The sequence below is a fragment of the Podarcis tiliguerta genome (genome assembly GCF_965153285.1).
Source record: "Podarcis tiliguerta genome assembly, chromosome: 3".
Taxonomy (NCBI): domain Eukaryota; kingdom Metazoa; phylum Chordata; class Lepidosauria; order Squamata; family Lacertidae; genus Podarcis; species Podarcis tiliguerta.
The window spans coordinates 37,013,948-37,038,432 of NC_139536.1; the positions used below are offsets into that span (position 1 = coordinate 37,013,948).

General features: G+C 43.2%; 1 protein-coding gene and 1 long non-coding RNA gene across 9 annotated transcripts in view; one reads left to right on the plus strand and one right to left on the minus strand.

The window, feature by feature from the left end:
• MDGA1 (MAM domain containing glycosylphosphatidylinositol anchor 1) overlaps nt 1–23,120 on the plus strand; it is a 240,198-nt gene extending 217,078 nt beyond the window's left edge. For 2 of the 5 annotated variants that reach the window (XM_083434428.1, XM_083434430.1), the window contains exons 15-17: nt 8,722–8,846; nt 15,236–15,344; nt 15,942–23,120. In XM_083434428.1, coding sequence (XP_083290554.1) covers nt 8,722–8,846; nt 15,236–15,344; nt 15,942–16,033 — 326 coding nt within the window. In that variant the 3' untranslated portion in view covers nt 16,034–23,120. The remainder of the gene's footprint in view (nt 1–8,721; nt 8,847–15,235; nt 15,345–15,941) is intronic. The other 3 variants (XM_083434429.1, XR_014509752.1, XR_014509753.1) reach the window with 3 other exon arrangements.
• On the minus strand, nt 264–16,012 carry LOC310674840. 4 transcript variants are annotated; one of them, XR_014509779.1, is made up of 4 exons: nt 15,905–16,012; nt 8,999–9,160; nt 3,760–3,906; nt 264–436 (listed from the first exon to the last, which is right to left on the minus strand). It is a non-coding gene; the product is annotated as an uncharacterized lncRNA (long non-coding RNA). The 4 variants fall into 4 exon arrangements; XR_014509780.1 differs by having other exon boundaries at nt 264–666; XR_014509781.1 differs by having other exon boundaries at nt 8,999–9,163; nt 15,905–15,994.
• Nucleotides 23,121–24,485: the final 1,365 nt, after the last annotated feature.

The following is a 24,485-nucleotide window of genomic DNA, read 5'->3' on the forward strand; positions in this document are numbered from 1 at the left end:
GGTGGCGTGGTCCTTGTGGTGATGGGAGATTTCACACAGGTGGTGCACTTTTCCCACCTCATGCATTGAGAGATGATGGGGAGGGAATAGGCAAGATCCCTGAAAAAGGCGAGTGTGGGGAAAGAAGCCCACTCCCCTCTTTCTCCCAGTGCAAGGTGAATGGAGGGATTGCTCCCTTAACCTGCCTTAACTGCCTGCAGAGGTGTGCCTGTGTGCACCTGTGTAGGAAAGGCAAAAGAAAGATGACACAGGACTTTAAACCTTCTCAATTTTTATTGTACTTCACAGTGGCATGTGACACAGACTATTTTTAGGAAGATACATTGTGGTGTAAGGAGGTTTCTGTCCTATCCTGGGTTGGTTGCAATCAGCACTGCTTCCCACTAGGATTCAGTTTCCACTATAGCTAAGTTTTTCATCTTGTTATCCCCTTTGGCTGAAATTTGCATAATTATTTACATTTCAGTGGAATGGGACAGTTTTAAAAAATGCAGTATACATGCAGGTCTCGCTTACCAAACACAATGCGTTCCCTGGAAATTGTTTGATAGGGAAGCGTTCACATAACGAGTCCACAATCTCCATGGATTCTTGTGGAAATACTTCTAAACTGTAATTTGTCCAGTCTCTCTTCCCCACTCCCTTCCTGGTTTCTTCCAGAAATGGCTGCAGCCAAGCAGCAAAAAATAAAATAAAGATACATTATTTGTCTTTCTTGCTCCCTGATTTGTCCATTTTCTCCAGCTCTCTGATATATCCTATCTACCCTACTCCCTGCCTGTCTGCCTGGTATCTGCTGACCAGCCAACATAAGGGAGGAAGGAAGTGGGCAAATTCTGGCTGTTCGGATATCTGAATCTGTGATGTGTATAGCAAGGTTTGGGTGCCAATTCTTTGTATTTGGATACCTGAATTTTCACATAACAAGCAGGTGAATAGCAGGACCTGTGTATATAGCATCATTCTTTACATACTACTTGCAGACCAAAAGAAAAAAGAGTTAATACCACTCATATTCGTTTGCATGAGTTACATTCCTGACCTCCATTGAACATGTGAATTGCAAGAATTTCCACTCCCATTTCTGTTTCTGACAGAATTCTCTGGCATCCCAAGTTGTGTTCCATGCAGGGTGTCCCATGAGCAGCCACTGCGTTTGCAAAAACAATAACACTTCCAAATGAAAGGGGCTTCAGTGTGGAAGGCACCCTGATTATTCTGCAGTAGGTGACTATGAAGAGTGAAAATAGTGAGCTATCTCTATTCCTGCTTTGCTATCCTAAATGTCATTCAGCCACCTACAGTAGGCTTTAAGCATGTTCCCCTTTGCCTGTATGATCAGCTGCTGCTCACCATTGTTACTGGCCAGGCTAACTAAGTGAGATTTATATTGAGTGGAAACTGAAATCAGACCTTTTCATCCAGAAACCTCTAGCATTTAAATGCATCCCCCTGGGTTACTGTATCTAGTATCACAGCTGGTGCACTGCTGTGTACCAGGCACTAAATGCCAGCTCTGGACTTTAAAAAGAGCCAGAAGCAGCCACTGCTCACTCATATATTGATTGTTTCCTCACATTTGTTATGAGCCTTTATTTCATTTTCTGATTAATAACAGTTGTTGTTGTTGTTGTTGTTGTTGTTGTTTGTTAAATTTATTACCCACCCTTCGGCCAGCAAGTCACAGGGTGGGTTATTGCAATTTTAAAATCAGCATTAGAAACAATTAAAACAGATTACAGTCACAGGAATAGGGTGGGTCCTCAAAACACTCAGGTGTCAAAGGCCTGGGTGAAGCTGAGAGCCGTACAGCGATGGTGCCAGACACACGTCTGTGGAGAAGGAATTCCACAATTTAGTTGTAAGAACCAGACAAATAACAAATGCAAATGTGGGGGGGAAATACCAAGGCACTTGGGCATAACTGCGGTTCCTCTCCCATGGTGAGCTTTGATATTTTGCAAGGAGCTGGCAACTGCCACCTGGCAACCAACCGCTTGCATGTGCATTGAGAGCAGTTGCACCCAAGAAAAGCCAGGCTCAAATCAGGTGGGGGGGAAAGTGGCCAAAGAGGAGGAGAAAATAAAAATTGCCAGTGAGGAGGTAAGATCTTGAAAAGGAAATTGCATGATTGCAATTATTCATTCTTTCATTGAATTAATATCTCATCCTTCCTCCCAAAGGAGCCCAAGGCAGCAATCAATAGCTGACTCAGCATCTCCTGTGTTTCAATTGCTTCATAAGTGATGGGGCTGAAGGGCAGCTATTTCCACTTCCTTACAGTTCTTACATTAACGTTTAGGAAACATACCTTAGATTCCTGCCCACCATCAGGCCACTGAGGAATCAGCGCCTCGGCAATAACATTCCAGATGTTTGCGAGTGAGTAAGCTCATTCCTCTGCTTCTTCCTTCTGAACTGCTTTTATCAATGAAGGTAGGAGAGTCATCAGAAAGCTGAGAAGGAGGGAAGTGTAATACACTGCTTCTAGGAAACCTGTGAGATTTCCAGGGGGTGGAGCCTTAGAGTACTCTAATGCTCCATCCCTGGGGGGGACGGGACACTAATGGAAAGGCTCTCAAAAGGCATGTTTACAGTTGTGACAGTAGCAACTGGAAGAGCAAATCCTGCCACCTTCATTCTTCTGAATTACTATATTTGAATATCCTGAGAATATCCTGCATATCCCACACTTTCCCACTATTTGATGAGGGTTTCACCACTATCAATATTCCATAGTTTTCAATGCAATAAAAACCCTAATATCATTCAGGAATGAGCTACTTTATCCTGTTTACTGGTAGGACCAGCTCTTATCATTACGTGGAAGGCACTCCACCATAGCTTGGTTTAGCAGTAGAACCTCTTCCACAAGATATCTGGTTGCAATGCACAAACGATCCAACCGCCAGACATAAGAGCTGACCTCCAAACCAGCTTGTCTCTTCAGTATGGCCCCTAGCCATAGTAAAACTATGTACATAGTACAGAGAATATATTGTTATCCAAATGTTTTAGGTAACCCCCTGCTATTCAGATGAATGAGGCTGCACAATATTCAAAAAGCATTAATTAATCAGCCTAATCAACAGAACAGCTGGGTCACTTCCCCAATTTACACACTTGCCTCCTCCTTGTGCAGGTCAGTTTCTTCCTCTGGAAAACAGAAGGAGCAATGAGATTAATCTGCTTTCCAGAGGCACTGGCCAGCCTTAATTGCTATTTGCAAAGTGCTCTCTGCACCTCCAGCGGAGGCCATGTGGAGGTATTTGACACTTTGTTGGCTCTTGCTCCTTCCCTCTGTTCTGTGGCAGAGCTGAAACTTTCTGCACAGGTATCTTGGTTTGCTTAATGGCCGGGAGTTCAAAGCTGGATCACTTTTGCTTTTCTGATACTGCTTCATTTCTTCCTTTACTTTGCTTTCTCCTCCTTCCTGCAGGTGCCAGAGTTCATTTTCTGGATAATTTGACCCACTTCTGTCTGTGTAGCTATGTTCCTTGCCTAGGGGTTCTAACCAGAGTGTGCTAACATAGGATTCTTCATTGTACCGAGTCAGGATTCTCTACCCTGACTGGCAGAAGCTTTCTGGGTTTTCAAACTGAGGTCTCCCAGTTCTACCTGGAGATGCCAGAGGTTGAATGTAGGACCTTCTTGCAAAGCAGATGCCAGAGGTTGAATGTAGGACCTGCATGCAAAGCAGATGCTCTACCACAGAGCTACAACCCTTCAAAACACTGTGTAGCTGGATTTTGAACTTACCCGCTGGCACTCTCTTCCTGAAAGTGTTGAGGATGTCAAGGCTTCTGGCTTCATGTAAATGATTTCCTCCAGGTTTCTGTTATATTTCCTCAGGGCCAGTGCAGTACAACAGGGTTGTTGATTTGTCCAATAACTGTCAGGTAGTGTCTACAGTGAAACCATTTGAGAATCAATGTAAGGTATTGTTAAAAGTGTATTGCCACAAATCAGATCAGACTGATTTCTGGAGGCATAAATGTCCCTGCTAAAACTTAGCGAAGCAAAACTAGCCTGTGACCAATCCTTATGGTAGCCAATCTGATCTCCTTCCACTGGCTGGTTCCTTGTGTTCCTTGTGTAATTGTGCAAAGATAAATTCGTGCAATTACACTGCTTAAGTATGGCTGAAGTGCACACTTTCTGAAAGTTTAAAAGATTTTTTAAAACACCAGTTTATAACAATGCCAAACAGTAACACCCCCCCTCCTCAGGTGGGGACCGGTAATAACATTTTGAGCATGACGTAGCTCTATGTTGTGTGATGGGGTTTACTTACAATTTGGGAGCAATGTGGGGGGGGGGGACACGACCAATTCTGGCCTTGTAAAACCAGCATCGCTGACATCTGAGCAGTAACATAGACAAGAGTCAAAGAGGATATCGCCTGTTTTGCAAATCTGTGCTTCCACTTGTTGATGAAGCAGGAGCATGAGATGAGCATGACAAGATATTCAAATCTTTAAATAGGAACCACAGGATGTGGAGCAATCCTGCACCAGCCTCACGTCTTTGACAAATACAGGCATGACCTATATTTATGCCATGCTCAAAGCTGGCAGTGGTGTAGATGAATGCAGCGCCCAGTGCAAATCAAGTACACACCAGAGGTGTGGCATTGCACGATACACTATTCCTTTCCCCTCCCTCTCTCTCACACACACATATCTATATCTTTATTTCTGTCTGTTTCTTGCTCATTAATGTTATAACCTTGGGAGTATATATTTAGGCAATGGCCATTGATATTTATTGGCCAACTTGCAGAGATTTCTTAATTTTCTACAATTTTCTACAGTTCTTTCTGGCTTATCCACCCAGAGCCAACGCATGCATCATCTTTACTGGACACCTTTGAACTTCTTCCAGTTTATCTAGTCTTCTGACAGCAAAGCAGCCAGAATAGTGCCCAGTGTCCAAATGGACTTCTTCCAGAACTGTGGAGGGACGCATACACCCTTCTTAATAATACATTTCATTTTGACATTTTCCATGTGATTATTTGCCTAGTCCTGAAAGTTTTCTATTTGTGTGCTCTGTTGCTTCCTATAGCTAACACACCTAATAAGTGGGGGGGGAGGGGGAGGTAGAGATGATTTAGGTAAATTTCCCATACACTAGTTAAAGAAATCTACTGCTGGTGGTATTTAAGCGGAAAAGCCATCAATGAAGAGCCACCACATTTAACAGTGACATATGTGTAATTCCAAGCATCTCCTGTACTGAATTCTGACCTGAGCACTTCAGCAGAGATCATCTAAAGCATGGTTGAAATTTTTAAGATAAGATGGGGAAAAGGGAGGGCCGAAAGGTGCAAGAAAGGGTAAACACCTGCTGCTGTGAATAATAAAAGCCTAATTAAAATGTTAAAATTTCCCAAATTAAAATACATCCAATATGTGCTTACAATTAAATCATCTTTTTAAGATATACAAAATGTTTGCAAGACATGTTTGTAATATGTGGAGTTATTCAGTGTCTCAGTGTGTCAATCATTCCATCAGCGCAAGCATATTGGCTGGCCAGGTGAATCAAGCCCCACCCTCCTGTGTGCTGTTCTGGGGGTCCCCCCTCTACAAAGCAAAATTCAGATGACATGTAGGTGGGTGGAGAACACCCCATTATACAAGTGGAACTCCATTGACAGGACTAATTAGCCGAATCCCACTCAAAATATTTTAAATATATTCATTATAATAAAGCACCAAAATAGTGTCTTTGCCTCTTAACCCTAATTTAAAATGACCTTCCTCCTGCCTCACCTGCAAGAGCCAACCTCCATGGCACTGAAGGTACGTACATATGGAGACTGGGAACCCGTCAAATATTGCTCCATGTCATCACAATTTATTTTGCGGTGAACCACCCCAGCAGCAAGAAATTAAATGCAAGTGCAAATAGCAGCTGCCAAAAGGTTACTACTTTCATAGCATAGCAGAACGAAAAATATTGGGAATGGGATTTTGCTGTAGCACATCCTTCTACAGAGACATCCTCTTTTCTTAGATTTAAGGTCTTCACTGGTAAAATCAAACATCTGCAGTATTGGGATATGGAGCTTATGACAGAGGGAGGAGCCAAGAAAAGACAGTGCTCAGCCGTATCATCATCATCATCATCATCACCATCACAAAAGGAATCTGCCTAACATGTTCTTGTTGCTTATCTGCCAGTTCTAAGTAGAGGCTCTGTGGATAATGCCTTGTCAAACGAATCTTTCACTTCCTTAGCTGATAGAGACAGCAATTGGTTCCAGTGTGGAACGATTTAAATCTCCAAGCCAGAAAGGCCTGGTTCAAAGCATTAATTTTAATCAAGTTTTCCATTTAAGGAAAAGTCAGCCTGTCCATAATGCAAAATGACTAAACTAGTCTGACGGGCCTTGTTAGGCTTCTCCCCAATGTCACAGAGCCAGGGGCAGCTCTATTATGGTATGTTACCTTCTCTTCCTCCCTCATTCACAGTACTGTACTGAGGTGGACGAAGCTGGACTAGGTCCATCCATTTTAATACTACCACCTTGGTCAACAAGCAAGCAATGCCATTACCAAAACTCAGGTAGAGAATACCTGCCTCTCACCCTGCCTCCCACACTTAGGTAGCAAATACCTGGAAACTGCCAAACCGGAGTAAACTGGGTCTGAGGCATATTTTCCGACTCACTGTCCACATTCCTTAACCATTATTATTTCTCAATAGCTTCAGATTTAAAGTGTGTTGGAGCAATGATCCCCAATTATGTGGACAGTTCTACTAGGCAGAGGGCCTTCTCGGTAGTGGCGCCTGCCCTGTGGAACGCCTCCCACCAGATGTCAAGGAAATAAACAACTATCTGACTTTTAGAAGACATCTGAAGGCAGCCCTGTTTAGGGAAGTTTTTGATGTTTTATTGTGTTTTTAATATCCTGTTGGAAACTGCCCAAAGTGGCTGGGGAGGCCTGGCCAGATGGGTGGGGTATAAGCAAGAATTAATTACTAACAATTAATTAATTACTAGCAATCAAGCAGACCTGAGTAGAACCCCTTGAAGATCTTCCCTGTTGGTAACTGAGGGGGTGCGAGCATATTGGGTTGGGGTTTGCATGTGCAAATGCCTAAACACACCTCAAATGTGAAGGTGTTCGTGTTTTTCAAGGCAAAGGTCCTGTATTGAACCAAGCCAGAACCATTAATGAGAAACATTTATTTGAGGCAAGTCAGGAAGCATATAAAACATGGGGGGGGGGGGTTGAGAGGGAGAAAAACAGATTTACAGGTAAAACGCAGCCCAGTCATATACATAAGAGCTGAAGACTGAGTGGTTTGTATGGCTCCCCCCCCCCCTTTTCTTTAGTATTTAAATTGTAATACTGACGTCTGTTTTTAAACGTTTTTATTTTATACTGGCAAGCTGCTTTGTGCAGATAGCTATATTTTGAAAGAAGTGTCTCATAAATAAATGTATTTTTATACCACTGCTTCTCCACAGAACTCAAATGGGCTTGCATATACATGTTCCCCTCCCTTATCTTCACAATGAATGTGAGGCAGGTTAGGCTGGCAGATGATGACTAGACTAAGGTCACTAGTGAATTCTGGAGCTTGAGTGGAAATTCGAACCTGGGCCTCTCCAGGGATCCTAGGCCGCAACCTAACGCCTGCAATACATTCAACCATTACCCAACAACAACTGCGAGTCCATTTTCAAAACGGCCTTATTTAGCTACACAGCAGTAGAGTCAAACATGCCACAGGGATCACTCAAGTCAATGCATTCACTACCTGACAAATTGAGATTGCTGAATTTTTCCATCTCTCATGACTTTTGGCCAATCGTAGCACATTTCCCATGAGAACAAGATAGGTACAAGACCTGATGAACAGGTCTTTAAGTCCTAGTGCGTTCAATGAGGCTTACTTCTCAGAAGAAATGCACGGTTTCTGGCCTTAATGCTAGGATGAGGAAGCACCCTTATGCACCCACCCTGAGGTTGTTGGGTCACAATTCCCCTCGTCCCTGAACACTCGCCATGCTGGCTAGGCCTGATGGGAGTGGAACTTTAATTTCTAGAGAGCGGCAGGCACTCCCCTTCTCTACCTTAATGCATCATTAGCTGCCCTGGGCGCAGCTTGATTCAAGGAAAGGGGTTGTACAAAGAAGGAGAATTGAGTCTAAATTCACATTTTTATTTGTTGCATCCAGCATGTAGGAAATGGAATGTACCAGCTCTCCCTCTTTAAATGGTTTCAGTTTGGTTCACATGTAATTCAGAAGAATAATGCTTAGTTTTCCTACCAGTTGCTAGAAACTGCAAGAGGGGAGAGTGCTGTTGTACCCAAGTCCTATTTCTGTGTTTCCCACTGTGAGAACAGGATGCCTGACTAGATGGGCCACTGGCCTGATCTAACAGACTCTTCTTATGTTCCCAAATCTACATTACATCTAGTTGGTACTGCAGTGGACTCAGATTGACTGGGAATTAAACTAGGTTCCAGGGGGGATTCTGAGGGGAAACACGAACCGTAGGGCAGGAGAACTTTTGAATTGGCATGGCAAACTATGTGTTGATTTTTGAATAGCTGCCGTTCTGATGCATTTAATTCACTGGGAGAACTAGCGCGCAAGACCTAGTTTAGATGCAGGCATCGAATGGCCCCTAAGAGAAAGGAAGAGGTTGCTGTGGAGAAGCAGTGTGACTCCAGTGTTTGGTTGCCGCTCTCTTACAGGCTCCTTAAACCTCTTGGTTCACGTGAAGAATAAGCAGCCCACCCAAGCCTTGTCACTCAAAGGGGACAAAGGAAATGCCTGGCAACAAGCACATGTACCTATCAACCCTGCAGGACCTTTCCAGGTAAGCAGATCCTTGGGGGCCGAGGCAACAAATGCCAACTCACATAGTTGGACTAGCAGCAAAATAGCCAGAAAACTTGTTTACTCCAAGTTGCTGTGGTTGTAGAAAAGAAGTCAGAGTCAAAGGGCCCCGTGAGCTTATTAACAACCTACTTCTCTCCATGAATGGTCAGTTAGTATTGTTGCTTGAGCAGCAGGTAGCCATGTAAGCGCATGCCTCAATCTGTCCCAAAATTAATTCACACTTTCATCCGGTATTTTCCAGTCTGCTGCAATTGGTTTATTTTGCACAAATCTGTGCATCTATCTTGTCATCTGCTAATAAAGAAAAATGTTGTTGTTCTTCACATGACGCGCAATAGATAAGCATGTCTCAGCCATCAACAGATATTTACAAATCAGTTACCTTTCCTGCCCAATCCTTTTCAAAGTTAATTAGCTTCCATAGGCAAAGTAGCCCTGTTAGTCTTTTGCAGCAAAAACAACAAACAGCCTTGTTACATCTTAAATACAAAGTTAATGAAGTGGCTAATGGCCCATCACAAAGCCATCTATGGCTGTGACCCTAACCATGCCTACTTGGAAGTAAGTCTGACTAAAGAGATTACTTATTTCCATATCATATGATGAGCTTTGCATGCCATGTGCTTTAAAATTTCACAGTAGGAAGCTGACTATCACTGAACACAATGGGATTTACTTATGAGTAGACATAGTTAGGATTACACCGTTAGTGCATATAGGCTGCCTTTGGCAACAAATACTTCATAAACAAGAAAAGCAGAGAGGTGCTTGAATATGTAACAAATATGTAAGTAGCAAACGACATGTGCATGTTTTTTTTAAAAGTTAATTGTGGAGAACTAAGGTAGAAATCCTTCACAGCAAGAGTCTGTGATGCAATGGGGGCTGAATGAGCAGACTGAAGGAAAATTGCTTGTTCACCCAGATTTCTCTGACATCCTTAGCACCAGGCTACTACTTGTAACTGATGCTTGAGTCAAGAGCAATGAATCTGCTATTGGCCTCCTAATTATAGGGCAGTTTGTGAGGCCCAGACAAGCCTTTATTCCCCATCTGTGGTAATTCATGATGATACTTATGCGTTTGTCTGCTAATACATGGCTTGAGCAGCTGTTGTGTGCCAACTGCCTTGTTATTGCCAAATACAAGGTGACACGAAAGTTTATAAAATTATGCATATCATGAAGAAAGTGGGTAGACAAAAGTTTTTATTCCTCTGCCATGACACTAGAGTTGCAGTATTTCAAGAAGTAAAACTCCTGAGATTTTTTTTTTTTTTTTTAGGAAGATCCCAAAATTGCTGAGCTTTTTAAAGAAACCCCCCAAATTGTTGAGATTTTTTTGGAGAACCAACTCAAATTGTTCGGCTTTTTGGGGAAAAACTCAGCCAAAAATATTGATTTAAAGCTTTTGGAGCTGTTTCCACTGCTTTCCCCATCGCATTGCCATACATCTGGGTTTCCCCTGATATTTTGCCAATCGGCAAAATTCTCTCGGCGCCATTTTTACACCCAGAAACCAGGACATGTCAGGAACTTTCCTGATGTATGGCAAGCCTACATGACACTAGAAACTGTAGAAATCCAGTGAAGCTGAATGTTGGGAGATTCTGGACAGATAAAAGAAAATACTTCTTTATGCAGCATGCAGTTTGACTACAAAACTCGCTCCCACAGAATGCAATGATGACCACCAATTTACACAGCTTTGAAAAGAGGATTGGGCAGATTCGTGGAGGAGAAGGCTATCAATAGCTACTAGCCCTGATGGCTGTGCTCTGCCTCCGAATATCAGTTGCTGGAGACCATAGGAGAGGAGAGTGCTCTTGTGCTCAGATACTGCTTAAGGGTTTCTAACAGGCACCTGGTTGGTCACTGTGAGAACAGGATGTGGTACTAGGTGGCCCCTGGCTCTTATTACATTTTTATGTGTGACTGGGTAGAATTAAATGTTATGGGAGACGTGTGACTGCTACCGTTAACCCTACAATGCAGTGCAGCGGCTAAAAGTATAGCACAGCGATACCATGTTATTCAGTTTTATTTCTGGATGTTGTCAGAGAGAAAGGAGGATGAAACCCTGGACCACTAATTTTTGGTGGCAACTACGTATTTCATATAATGTGTATTCCAGCACTGGGACTATCCATGTTAGCAGAACGTTTCTTGTGGCCTTTGAGCCAGGCACATTATTACTCTTGTTATCTATAATTGGGTATATAGGAGTAAGCTCACACATTTGCTCTAAGCATTGTTTACTTTGCACAAGTTTTTAGAGGCTGTCATCATTTATTTTTTTACTGACCCCTGTGTCTTTAACAAGCACTTTAACATGCAGCAATTTAGGCAGGGGAAGTTTTTCCTCCTGTGGAGATCCATGGGAAGAAAAACTTTGCTTGGCGAAAACATGCTGCTGGTTGGACTCGATGACCCTTGTGGTCCCTTCCAACTCTAGGGTGCTGGACAAGAATGGGCCATTGGCCTGATTCAGCAGGACTCTTCTTATGTTCTTCAAGTATGGTGGTACCATGAGGACACTACTGCTTCCATCGCTGCACTTCATGAGCCACCACTGGGTTTTCTATGGCTGTGTGCTGAGACTATGGAGAGGTTCGCAGCCCTGTAATTTGTGGTGAATGTGAATACAAGGACAGCTTTCATCTTGCAACTGTAGGACATTCGTATATGAATGTTACTCCATTTCTAGGTATCTTAGAAAGTTTAGAGTTGGGATTAGGAAAGGCCACTCCCACACCTTTCCTCTGTAACTGGCCCAAATTGAGACAGGATGCTGTAGCAATGCAAAGCTATACTCAATGACATTTGCTTGTGGTGATTCAGCAACTGGTTTTGCTTGTGCTTAGGATATAACTAAGGTTTTGTGTGTATTTCTTTTATTTTGATGTAGTATTTTATTTTGTTACTAAATTCTATATTTTATTAAATTTCTACACCGTCCTTTATCCAAAGCTCACAGTGTAGTTTACAATATAAAAACACAATAATGTACAATAATAATAAACCCCACTGTTTAAAAGGCCAGATTGTTCCATGAGCTAAAGGCCTAGGGGAGGAGGGATGTTTTTGCCTGGTGCCTAAAGATATGTAACAAAGGTGTCAGGCGAGCCTCTCTGTGGAGAGCATTCCACAAAAGGGGAGCCACCACAGAAAAGGCGCGTTCTCATGTTGTCACCCTCCAAGACCTCTCATGGAGGGGGCACATGAAGAAGGGCCTCAGGTGATGATCACAGCTTCTGGGTTGGTTAATATTGAGAGAGGTGGTACTTGAGGTATTGCAGTCCTGAGCCACTTAAGGCTTTATAGGTCAAAACTCACACTTTGAATTGTGCCTGGAAAATAATTGGCAGCCAGTGCAGTTGGGCCACGATTGGTGTAATATGCTCAAACTGTTTTGCCCTGGTGAGCAACCTGGCTGCCGAGTTCTGCACTGGCTGAAGTTTCCAAACTGTCTTCAGAGGCAGTACCACATGTAACATGTTGCAGTAATCTAAGGTACAGGTTACCAGAGCATAGACAACAGTAGTTAGCTTATCGCTGTCCAAAGCTGATGGAAGGCAGTTGTGAAATGGATTCAGAAAGTACCCCCAAGCTACGTACCTGCTCTTTCAGAGGGAATGTAAACCTATCAAGAGCAGGCAATCACCCACCAATCTGCTCTAGGAAGCCACTCACTACCAGTGCTTCAATCTTATTTGGATTGCAACCTATAACTTGCAACCTGGACATTGGAAGCATACTTTTAAGTCCCTCAATGTAGAGGCAGCTCCAACTTCCAACTCTGCTGCTTTGTGATTTTGTCGATATATATATTTTTACTGCATGCTTAAGAGACATTCTCCGTCCCCAATGAATCCTGGGAACTGTAGATCAGGGGCAGGTAGGAGGCAGGGACACATAATTGTGAATATTATTAGCACCCCATGGTGGACCACAATTCTCAGGAATATTTGTGGAAAGCCGTAAGTGTTGAATAGATTAAAAAAAAAAAGGTGTTAATTTGTAGTGTAAATAGGTCCTGTGGTCTGAAAGGGTATTATTTATTATTTTGAGCTGCTGCTGCTTCTTGTGAGGGGCAACCCACAGGTGTTTGTTCCTGGAGAGTTCATTGCGATTGTTATGCCCTGCATCCTTATTTTCTTTGTTCAGGGAATGATTCCTTATGAATGCATGTGTGTGTATTTGCTTTGTTTTACTTAGCTCTGAAGTGCATATCATGCTTTGGGGTGCCATAAAACAATAATCTTGTTACTTGCAAGTGTGCAGTTTATGGCTTGTAGCTCGCTTATTGCTGTGTGCTTAATGACAATGGGGATGGGCAACTAATTTGTTATCATTCAGTTGCTTATGAGCCTGCTCCAGCATACATTGGTTTAATTCATAGGCTGCTTTGACTCTCATTTCTGTTATAATGTTTCTGGACCATTTACACTTGACAGTGATGGGAGCATAAATAGCAACACTCATGAACCCAGATTTCTAGTCACACAGTAACATTGTCATTTGGTCATATGCCACAAGGCTTATGCAGGGCAACATTATTATTTTTATTCTATCTGGCTCATCTGGGGGTTTTGGCTGGGCCCTCAAGAACTGGTGATGAACCTGGGGCATTTCCAAATGACCGCATCAGGTGTCTTCATAGGCATTTGAGCTACTGCATCAGTCTCCCAGCTGACTTAATAGGTGGAGGAATAGTTTTACTGTGAAGTACGGTGAAAGAGGAAAGGGCTCTTGCATCTTTCTTTAATGGTTGTGTAGGAGAGGCAATATCAGCAGGTGTAGCTTGACACAAGGGGAGGTGAAATCTCAGAGAGAGAGAGACATCCCTTCAGACTTTATCCTTTAAATTGCAGCAAGTGGGAGGTAAGGAACGTAGTAGAGACGAATATTTTCTTCTGAATACATGGACATTGCTCGTGGCAGGCTTGAGTTGCAGCCATCTCTTGCATAATAGGATATGAACACAGAGGTTGGCTTTGCACCTTAGGGAATGGGAAGCGACTGAGCCTTTGCCCTAAGCTTCCCGTAAAGCCTTGTAACCATAGGAACAGCACGCGTGGCATGGGCTAATGAAGCTGTAACTGCCAGGCCTCGAGAATGAAGGAGCCCCCTGTGATTCCAGAGTAAGCAGGACAGAGGCAGGAACAAAGTTGTGGCCTTCACAGTGGTGGGTTTTGAGATATTTTAGCACCAGAGCAAGCATGAATCCTGCCTCAAACAAAGGAAGATGCAGCTTGACTTGCTCCCTCCTTGGCTAGTTGCTTTTGGTGGCTCACCTCCTATCCTAAGTCCTGGGGCAGATAACGAAACAAGGATGACCCATTAAAATGAGGAGGACATGCAAGAGTATATGCATACTTAGGTATCTACAACTACTTTCCAGTTGTAAACCACTGACACACAAAAAACTGCAGTGTTTTACGTTGCCTCTGAAAGATGCTCAAGCTTGGGGGCAGGTGCATTCAGTAAAAGATGACTCGTGCTAAGGGGTGAGGTAAAGGATAGCAAAGATGTGACGAGACAGGAAAAGGTGCTGGTTGAAATGTAATGTTGTACTCATGTGATTGCTTCTCCATCACATTTACCACACAATCCCATAATCGTCTGCTCAGAAATAAGCGTTACTGGACTGATTTCCAATTAGAAGAAGAAGAAGAAGAGTTTGGATTTGATATCCCGCCTTTCACTCCCTTTCAGGAGTCTCAAAGCGGCTAACATTCTCCTTTCCCTTCCTCCCCCACAACAAACACTCTGTGAGGTGAGTGGGGCTGAGAGACTGTGACTGGCCCAAGGTCACCCAGCAGCTGCATGTGGAGGAGCGGAGACGCGAACCCGGTTACCCAGATTACGTGACTACCGCTCTTAACCACTACACCACACCAATTAAGTGTGTAATCCTATTAAAAGTGTAACTGTTGGGAGTAAGCACCATTGGGCATGGTGGTATTTACTTCTGAGTAGACATGCATAGGATTGCACTGTTCCATTACCCAGCACCAACAGATGAGCTTCCTTCCTTTTCCTGAATCATACCTCTTCTCACATTGCTCATTTGATTTAATCTTCGTATGCGCTGCTCCATTTCCCCTCTTGTCTATGTCCTGGTTATTTTCTGAGTCATCTGCCATTTGAACCTGCTGATAAGCCTAAATGTGGATTCTCAGTTGGTCCCTACGTTTATGATAGGGCATGGTAAACACAAAACGACCCGAAGAGAATTTGGGCATTTTTCTTCCTTTCAAAAAACAAACAGTATCTTGGAGAATGGGCATGAGAGAGTTTAAGGGGTTGGGTCCCTGGCCTGCTACCTAAGATCCTTTCCAACTCTGATGTGCTCTGCCTGCAGATCATCTTTGAAGGCGTCCGTGGCACAGGCTCAGAGGGAGATATTGCCATTGATGACGTCACTCTAAAAAAGGGAGATTGTCCAAGGAAGCCTGTTGTTCCAGACAAAGGTAATGGGCTATATTTGGCGTAGTGTTTGAATACTTGTATCCCAAATCAGAAGTAAAGGTTGGGAGAATTCTGCATGTTGACTTGACTGTTTCGCATATTTGCTTATAGCAGCAGGGTCCATTATTGATTAAGGTGTGTGTACCTGCCTCACTTGAATTACTTCAGTGTTCCAAAGTGGAGTCAATGGCACAGATGAGATTTCTGGTGGAACAAGAACTGGGAAACATGCCACACAATCACCCAATGCTTAACCAATTTTCCATACGTTGTTGCAAATGGTTTATTGATCCTCATAACCTTTGCCATGTTCGTTAACCAAAGTTGTTCTTTAGAACCCTTAATCATCTTCATTGCCCTCCTCTGCACACATTCCAGCTCGTCAACATCCTTGAACTGGACACCATACTCCAGGTGTGGTCTGACTAAGGCAGAACAGAGTGGTCCTGTTACTTCTCTTGAACAGGATACTATACTTTTGTTGATGCAGCCTTGAAAAGCATGAGCTTTTTCTGTGGCATCACATTGTTGTTGTTTATACTACAAAAGCAGAAACACTTACCTTAACTAACCCTTCTTCTTTCTTTCTTGCCCTGCAGCAGTTGTCCTTCCAGAAAACGGTGCCATCACCCAAGACAAATTTCCCCTCTGTGGACCGTTACTTTTCTTCCTTTTTGTCCTGCTCAGATGATAGCAAGCGAGTACGTCCGTCTTCTGAGACTTTCCTCCTCCTTTCCTACTTGGTCACCTCTGCTCCTCTTCCTCCCCCTCCTCACTGGCACACCAAAGTGTCCATACCAAAGACTGATAAGCATGACGACGCAAAGGGGATCCAGCTCAGAACATGGAAGGATTCCTGGAGGAAGTCATAATGTCTAAAAGAAAAAGAAAACAAATCTTGATTATTAAAAAAAAAAACCACAAGAGAAAGAGGGAGGAAGCAATGGAAAGAACAGATGGAAACAATGGAACGAAAGGCAAAGATGAGAATGACAAAGCTATTTAAAAGGATGAATGAAAGCGGGGGAAAGCCACATTTCCTTGGGAATAGTGGACAGGACTTCCTCAGGGAAGTGGGAACTTTTGTTTTAAACAAAAACAAAATATATTAAAGCACAAATTTCTACAAGAACTGTTACCTTCTTTACCACAGAGCCTCAGTTTAGGAGACAGTCTAGCACAGCGCCCCCTTCTGGGTCTCTGTGTTATGACCTTTCCCTGGCTGGCTCTGCCTACCATCATCTGTCTGCTGCAGCACCACCTCACCTTTCCGAAAGAGCATCCCACTCGTCTCCATTGGGGGCTGCTCCTCCCTGCGTGCCGGTGACCACGGAATCTCGCCCCCGCTGCATGTGCTTCAGAGTCTCCATATGCATTTTCAAGACTCTCATGTATTTACTTGTCCATGTGCAATTTGCTTTTGACCCATCCTTCACACCTTTGTGCCCCCCAACTTTCGCTCGGCAAAGCAGAGAAAAAGACTCGTTGCAGATGGTGGAGATGGATGGAAAAAATCTGGGGCAGACGTAAGCTGCAGGATCAGCTGTTGACCTCCTCTGCCCCCTCCCTCTTTTCCCCCTTCTCAAGCTGCTCAGCTCTCCCTCCCTTTGAACTTGTTCTTTCCACCACCATGGAGGTAGATTGTCAATCTAGCATAGGGAATGAAAGAAGAGGCTTTTTGGTCAGGGGCCTCTTTGGCAAGGTGACTGAATTGTGGTGCTGCACTTGGCAGCGTCAAAAGCATGAGCTGCAGAAGCCTTAAAGCAAGGATCTCCTCTGAGACAAATTATTTAATAATAACTGTCTCCCATTCCATTTTTTCCCATAATTATCCCACCAAAAACATTTTCATATACTACCTTTCATCTTTTCCTAAGCCCTTATGACACCTGAATTTGCAATAGCTGTTTGTTAATTGTAGTACCTACCTGTGGCTCAGTACTAATTGCAGGGTGCTGATATCATGGTGCTTGATTTACCACTCAAGGATGAGACTGCTCTATTTCAGTTTGCATGATGAAGTTGGGAGACAGGTGGAGCCCTCAAGCTGGGTGATGAGCAGAGGAAGCAGGAAAAGAAACAGACCAACCCCACAGGAGTTGGGGCAGGTGGATGCACAAAGGGAATTAGATTGCAGACTTGTGTTTTCAGAGATGCCACACTACCACTATAAGAGACGAAGAGATCTCAGGAAAGCAAGCTTGTTGCTCCCAACTTGAGCTGGGCAGCATTAACCCTTCTAAATCAGTATGTTAAACTATACATTATGAAGTCAGGAGAAGGTGGTCTTCGGAGTAGGGTGCTTTGGATAAATGTTACCCTGTTGCCCCTACTTCCATAAGCAGCTCGCAGAGGGGAGTTTTCAGTACAAAGGTTCACTCTGCACCAGTGCACCCATTACTTTGAGCTTGTGAACTGCATTCGTATTCAAGGAATACCTTGGGTGTAGAAATACCCACCCACCCCCATCTCACCTTATTCCACCTTCAGTGCTGTCTTGGCAAGTGAGGGCCTTTTTGAATCCAAAATGTATACATTTGAAGGAAGGTTAAAGTAATTTAGGAGCTAGTAATGGTTTTGGTTTCCCCAGTACCCAATGCTTTCATAGGCTTGTAGAGTTGGAAGGGCACTGACAGTTACTTAGTCTAGCTCCCTGCAATGCAAGAATCTCAACTAAAACATCCATGAGAGATGGCTATCCAGCCTCTGCTTAAAAACTTCCAGTGAAGGAGAGCCCACCACTTTACGAGGAAGTCTGTTCCACTGTCAAACAGCTCTTGCTGCCGGAACTTCCTGATGTTTAGTCAGAATCTCCTTTCTTGTAACCTGAAGCCATTGGTTTGAGTCCTGCCCTCTAGGAGAAAACAAGTTTGCTCTATCTTCCATGTGACAGGCCTCTAGATATTTAAAGATGGCTATCACAATTCCTCTCAGTCTCCTCTTATTCAAGCTAAACATGCCCAATTCCCTCAACTGTTCCAGCTTGTCAATATCCTTCTTAAATTGTGGTGCCCGGAACTGGACACAGTATTCCAGGTTTCGTTTGGCCAAGGCAGAATAGGGCAGTACTATTACTTCTCTGGAAACAGTCAGGGCATGTATCCACAGCAGTGACCAGAGGAGGAAAGACCACTGAGAGGAGTGCAGAAAGAAGAGACACCATGGGACACCTGCATCAGCACAACCAGGTGCCTTTCTCTGCCCCAGCTGCAACAAAACATGTCTCTCCCGTATCAGTCACTTCAGCCCCAGCAGGCGCTGTAACTCTCCAGCGGTTTGACTTCTCCCCTCAAGGGACACTCTCCATTGTCTCCCAAGATGGACTGATGCCAGCAGTATTACTTCCCTTGATCAGGACACTATACTTCTGTTGATTCAGCCTAGCTTTATCCCACACATGGAAGGAATAGTTTCCTAAATTGGTTTTTGCAGGGCTAGATTTGTAAGGTAGCTACAAAGTAAGATCCCAGCCAGTTTAACTGCCAAGTTGTGCCTGAATTACCTTGATGGTTCTGAATATGCTGATTCTGCTCCTTCCAAAACTCCTTGCAGGTCAAAGTATAGGTGGTGCTTGTAATAATCTAAATGTGAAAGGCGATGGAATGGCCACATTCCCTTATGTAGGAAGATTTAAAGCACAATTCTACACATGTCCCATTTAGCTCCATGGAGTTTACTCCCAGATAAACTATGTATAGGTCTGCAGAGATTTTTGGTACCCTGAGCAAATATTATCACTGCTGCAGGAGATTTGAGGAGAGCATATGGCATAGATGAAAGAGATGCTCTTTCATATGGTGATAGTTGTATAGGTTTGGCTGCAAGTGTGAATGCTGGCAGAGGAGAAACAAAGTTTATGGCATCTGAGAAATTCATTAAGCATACCGACCTCATATTGTTTAATCTGGATTGGATTATATATGTTTTTCCTCCCAGATGTCCCAAGTGCTTTCTTTGTTTTCACAGCCGCACAGAGGTAGCATTCAGAATTGTCTGCTGTCCATCATTTGCTAGTGGCTCTGATAAAGAATCCTACCCCAGTTATCTCTTACACAAAGGAGGATACTAGATTGCTGTTGTAGAAGAGAAAGGTGGTAGGGTCTCAAAATGTCTAAAAGCCTCCATGACTGGCCTTAATTGCCCCCCTTTTAAAAGAATGGAGGCTGCATCACCCTTTCCTTCTGATTTTACAGCTCTTAGAGCCATTGGATAGGTAAAATATTGTTTCAGAAAGTGTGGCTTAGGTTTGCCTTTAAATACCAACTGCATCCAATTTCTCCTCAACCCCTAATCCTGGAGGCCATTTTGTCTTTGAGACTTAGTAGTCTATGGGTAGAAAGAGTGGTGAGCTACCTTGGAAATTTGGAGAGTTTTACTGCAAATAGGCATTGCTGATATTTGGAAGAACAGGTGTGTGGGATTGACCATGTAGAGAGGGACGGGGGATAAAATACATATCCTGGGCTGGTATTAGTACCGTCCTCTCTGTCCCTTTTTCGGTGCGTCACCTTTATGATTTGAGCATACATCTATATGAGAATGTGTAAGTAAGGACCAATGGTGCCTATCTATTCATAGGGGATATGACTTGCTTGTAGGAACTAATCATGTATTCAGTTGTCATTGGTTCAGGTATCTTACCAGTGATAAATCTGCATTTTAATCATCATATAAGTCTCAGGGAGCCTCATTTACTGATCCCTCTTCCTTCTTTTCATTCTCTTTCCTCTCTTTGGCTTAGAAATAGCAGGTTTCCCTGGGGAAATTGCTACCTACCTCAAGTGCCTTGGCTCGTCAGAAGCATGAAGACTGAAACAACAGGTTTCATGTCATTGTACAAACTGTTGTTAAGAGGAAATATAGAATGTTTTTACAGTAGCGTGGACAGTGCAGCTGCTTAAACCCTAGACCTGGCACCACAGTTGTTAATACTGGAAACATAAACACTTGCAAGTGAAGCAGAGTTGGGTTGCATTAGTACTTGAACATTTAGACCTCCAAGTAAATGTCAGGTGCTTCCAGAGAAGTGTTATAGTCACTTAGGAATCAGCAGCTACTTATAGCCTAATGGATGTCAGATGTGCTGTTATATAAAATTATTGTTCTGCTCTATTCAAGTGGTACTTTTTATGAGTACAAGAAGCTTAGAACCCAATACCCTAGACACACAAGAGTTTATAAATATTCTGCCATCTTAAAGGAGACCTGCAATTTCAACTGGATGTATTAATTAATTAACCTTGTGTGTTATGATGCAGCTATTGTATGAGGCATTTCGTTCATCCAACAGGTGAGTTTCATTGCTGCATAACAGCAATGTGTGCGGAAAGAACTGTGAGCTGCAAACCAGTCCATCATGGAAGTTACTACAAAAATCTGAGATACAGTATTGTTATTTTCATGGAGGCTTTGGGGGGGGGGGCGGAGAATAAAGTAAAGACATGAATGTGAACCAATTAAATATTTAGGTTATGTGTGTGCATATGAGATGGGGGTGTATTTGCCATCAGTAAGTCCATTGGTCTCTCTTAGCCATGCCAGATCATTATAACCTCCATATTCAGAGGAAGTATACTTCTAGTTGCCAGGTGCTATGGACAAGCAATAGAGGGTGGCCATTGTCCTCTTGCTTTCTGCTTGGGAGCATTCCAGGGAAATCTGGTTGGTCAGTTGAGGAGAAGCCTGGAACAGAAGCAGCATATCTTCTTATTGGATGCAGGAGAGCCTTTGCTTTTCAATGCTCTGCAGCCATTGCATTCTGAACAACAGTTGCTGCTGACTTAAAACCTTCCATGCCTACCTAGTCAAACTAGGGCTAGTATTCCTGCCAGGTGAGTGTCCCTTTTATACTGAAGAGTTAGCTTCACAAAACCAATCAAGGAACAGATATTGTATTATGTGATGTATCTCACCACTGGAGAAGGGTCACAGTGAGTCACTGCAGAATGTTTGAAGAAAGGGCTGAATTAAACAGGTGGGGCATGGGGAAACGATTTCAGATTATTAGCTTGCCTGGTGCTTAGGATTCATTATTAGTCAAAAGGAAAAGGGGGGCACATATGAAAGATTATGGATTTGTATGGCTGTATCTCTCTGGCTGTTGTACAAAACTAATTTCCTGTACTTTTGGCAGTTATTACTGGCATTGGGCCAAGTTGGTAAACTTTATGTGAGGTGTGAAGGATTGCAACTGCAGTCCCATGCCAAGTGACCCATGTTATATTAGAGGATGTGCCTAAATATGCAGTGCAAACTGAGATTAGCCTTGGGTCTTGATATAAAGCAACAGGAGTTCAAATGCACCTTGTAAAAATGATTTTACTGAATCATTTACATGCAAGTAAGAAAAGTTTGCAGCCTGTAGATGAAAATGATACTTGTACAGGGTCAGTGCCCAAAAAGAAACATGTCTGCAACCTCTGTCTTTGTGGGCTAGCCTAATATTGCTCAGGCCTCACAAGGAGACAGGCTGAGGCAGAGATCCCTTTTCTGCTGGAAGAAGGAAAATATTAGAGCCTTGTCACGGAGCAGTCTTTTGCCTCCACCAGGTGCTTTTCTCTGCTGAGACCAGGCGCCAAGCAGTTGGACGCTTCTTCCCCTTGTAGCCTTGCGCAAAGCTTGCTACATTTCTCTCAGATCTATAGAGGCAGCTTTAGCCACCAGCCGGCATGCCAACGGGAGGACTGGCATTCTTTGCGTGAGAGCTGCCAGTTTTGGGAGCGCTGTCTTCTTCATGTCCCAATGTTTTTCATTTGCCCTGATTGGCCTTGGATGATGTTTAATAAATGAGCAAGACATTTACAGAGGGAGATCTCCCATAGTGCCTTTGAAAATTGCATTTTAACGAGGACCAATTTACACTCCATGGTAATAAACTGCAGTCTAGAGACCATGGTTATCGCAGGAAGCTTACAACCTTAGCCTGCTTTGCAGCTGAAGGAGGAGGCATGGGTAGTTTGAGTGTTTCTGAGTTTTACCCCAAGCAGAGAACTGTGGCAGACAGGTGATAGCCCGCCCTCTGTGTGACAATAGCAGAGTCAGGAGGAAGCAGCCTACCCTACATGAGAGAATGTGGACGGCTTTGCCTGCTTGTACTCTGATGCCTGGTCTATATGTGCAACAGAACGAGATGGAAATTAGGTGGTGGAAACCTGAGATAGAACAGACTATACCACTTCAGACTGCAAACAGAGGATCACATCAGACCTCAGTTTGACTTTCCTGTCCTTATCAAAGAATCTTTTACAAGAGGGAGAATAATAAGCAAGAGAGAAAATCATTTAACAGATAACTTGATAAGAACTTGACTTCATTCAGCCAGCATCCATTTGCTTCATTGCTAAGCAATGCTATAACTAGTGTCTCAGATGGAGCTCCAACTGAGGAAGGAGGGATTTTACACTTTCAAAAGTTATCCAGACACCAGCTTTTCCTGCTTTCGTCTTCATTTCTCCCCACCTCCAGGCACCGACTGATGTAGTCACCTGTTGCATAGAATGGCATCCCTGACATTGCTGCATATACATGTCTGTAGGACAATAGCATTCTCTTTTAGATTGCAGCTCTGCCTACAGAACCAGTGTTACAAATATCTCAGGCACCACACTAACAAGTTGCAGATAATGCCTGGTGGAGCACATTGGACAGTGTTATTGGTGTGGCCACTAGCTGAACTTTTTATGATGACACAACCCACTTCCCTAGTATCCAGCCAAATAAATTCCACAAGTGTGTACTATATCAAACTCCAATAAATTAAATTGTACTATAAACACAAATCATACATTGTCATACAGTTTATGAATGCTCTCTTAGATACTGCCTTGCAGAGTGGCATTTCACTGTGCAGAGCTTTGGAGATGATGCTCTTTGAGACTAATGTTCTCCAAGACAATTGGGGGAACCAACCCCCAGAAGGAATGTTTTTTTAAAGGGGCTTCCAAAATGTAAGTTCTTACAAAAGGGAAATAAGTATGTGTAACCTTTCAGATGCACCTGTCATTAGACAGGGTGAGGTGGTCTTCTCAAGGCAGTGTTTGGGGGCACTGCTCAAAAATAGCAAATTTACATTTCTTTATTTTATTTTCTCCACCACTGGGGGTGGCATTTAGATTTTTCACCTCAGGCACCAATATTTCTTGTGCAATCTTCTGGCTACTAACTCCACTGGGACCAGGACTGACCCACATCTTTACAGCACTAAGCAAGACATGCATGGCCTGCCCTTTACAAGCAGAAGGAGCCAACTGCAACTTCAGGACAGATTCAGGCAATACTACATTTGACAGAAATAATGAAAAGTGGATGAGACTATCTCAGTTGCTACTCTGCCCCCAAGGCTTTTGATAGGGAGTAAGAGTATCATCCACACAGACTGTACCAGTGACAGGCCTGTGACAATTAAAAAAACAATATGTGGCTCAATTCAGAATGAGAACTTCCTTGCTGAGCATTCATTTAAAAAAAGCTCTGTGCCTTTCCAGGAGTTCTCCTGTGGCTCATATTTTTGGTACATGCACATGAGTGGTACTGCATGCATATGCATTACTTTTGGCACAATTAGTTTCATTTGGTACTACCTGCATGGCTGCAGTTATACCATTGTGGATGCTATCCTTTAGTGACTGTTTGCTGGCAGCATGATATTTTGTAAATTACATGTACGGTTTAGAAGTTCAGGGAATTTCACAGCAATCTGTGAGACTTTTGTTGAGAGTGAGGGATTAACATTAAATACTTTCTGTGCATACACCCACAAAGCATCTGGCTTTGGGCTGAATGCTGATCACACACACAAAGTATCTTCTTTAACATTATGAGCCGCAGAAGAACTTTAGAGGGAAGTGCACTCGATTCAAAATAGAGCCAAGCATTATGAGCTGGACAAATTAATATATTGAACCAAGTAATTATGAACTTCATCACCATGACTTATTATAACTAAAAAGGGATTCAGAGCTTTAGATTCTGGACAGAGAAGCTCTCTCTTTAACCCTGCTTTCTTTTATTGTGTTAATTTTGTGAATGGTGCAGACAATAACGAGGCTGAAAATCTGTGGGTCAGTAAAAGAGCTATAGTAGGAGCTAATGGGAAGATCCACACAATTATAAATTAGGAAATTCCTGCCACCGTCTTCCTCGTA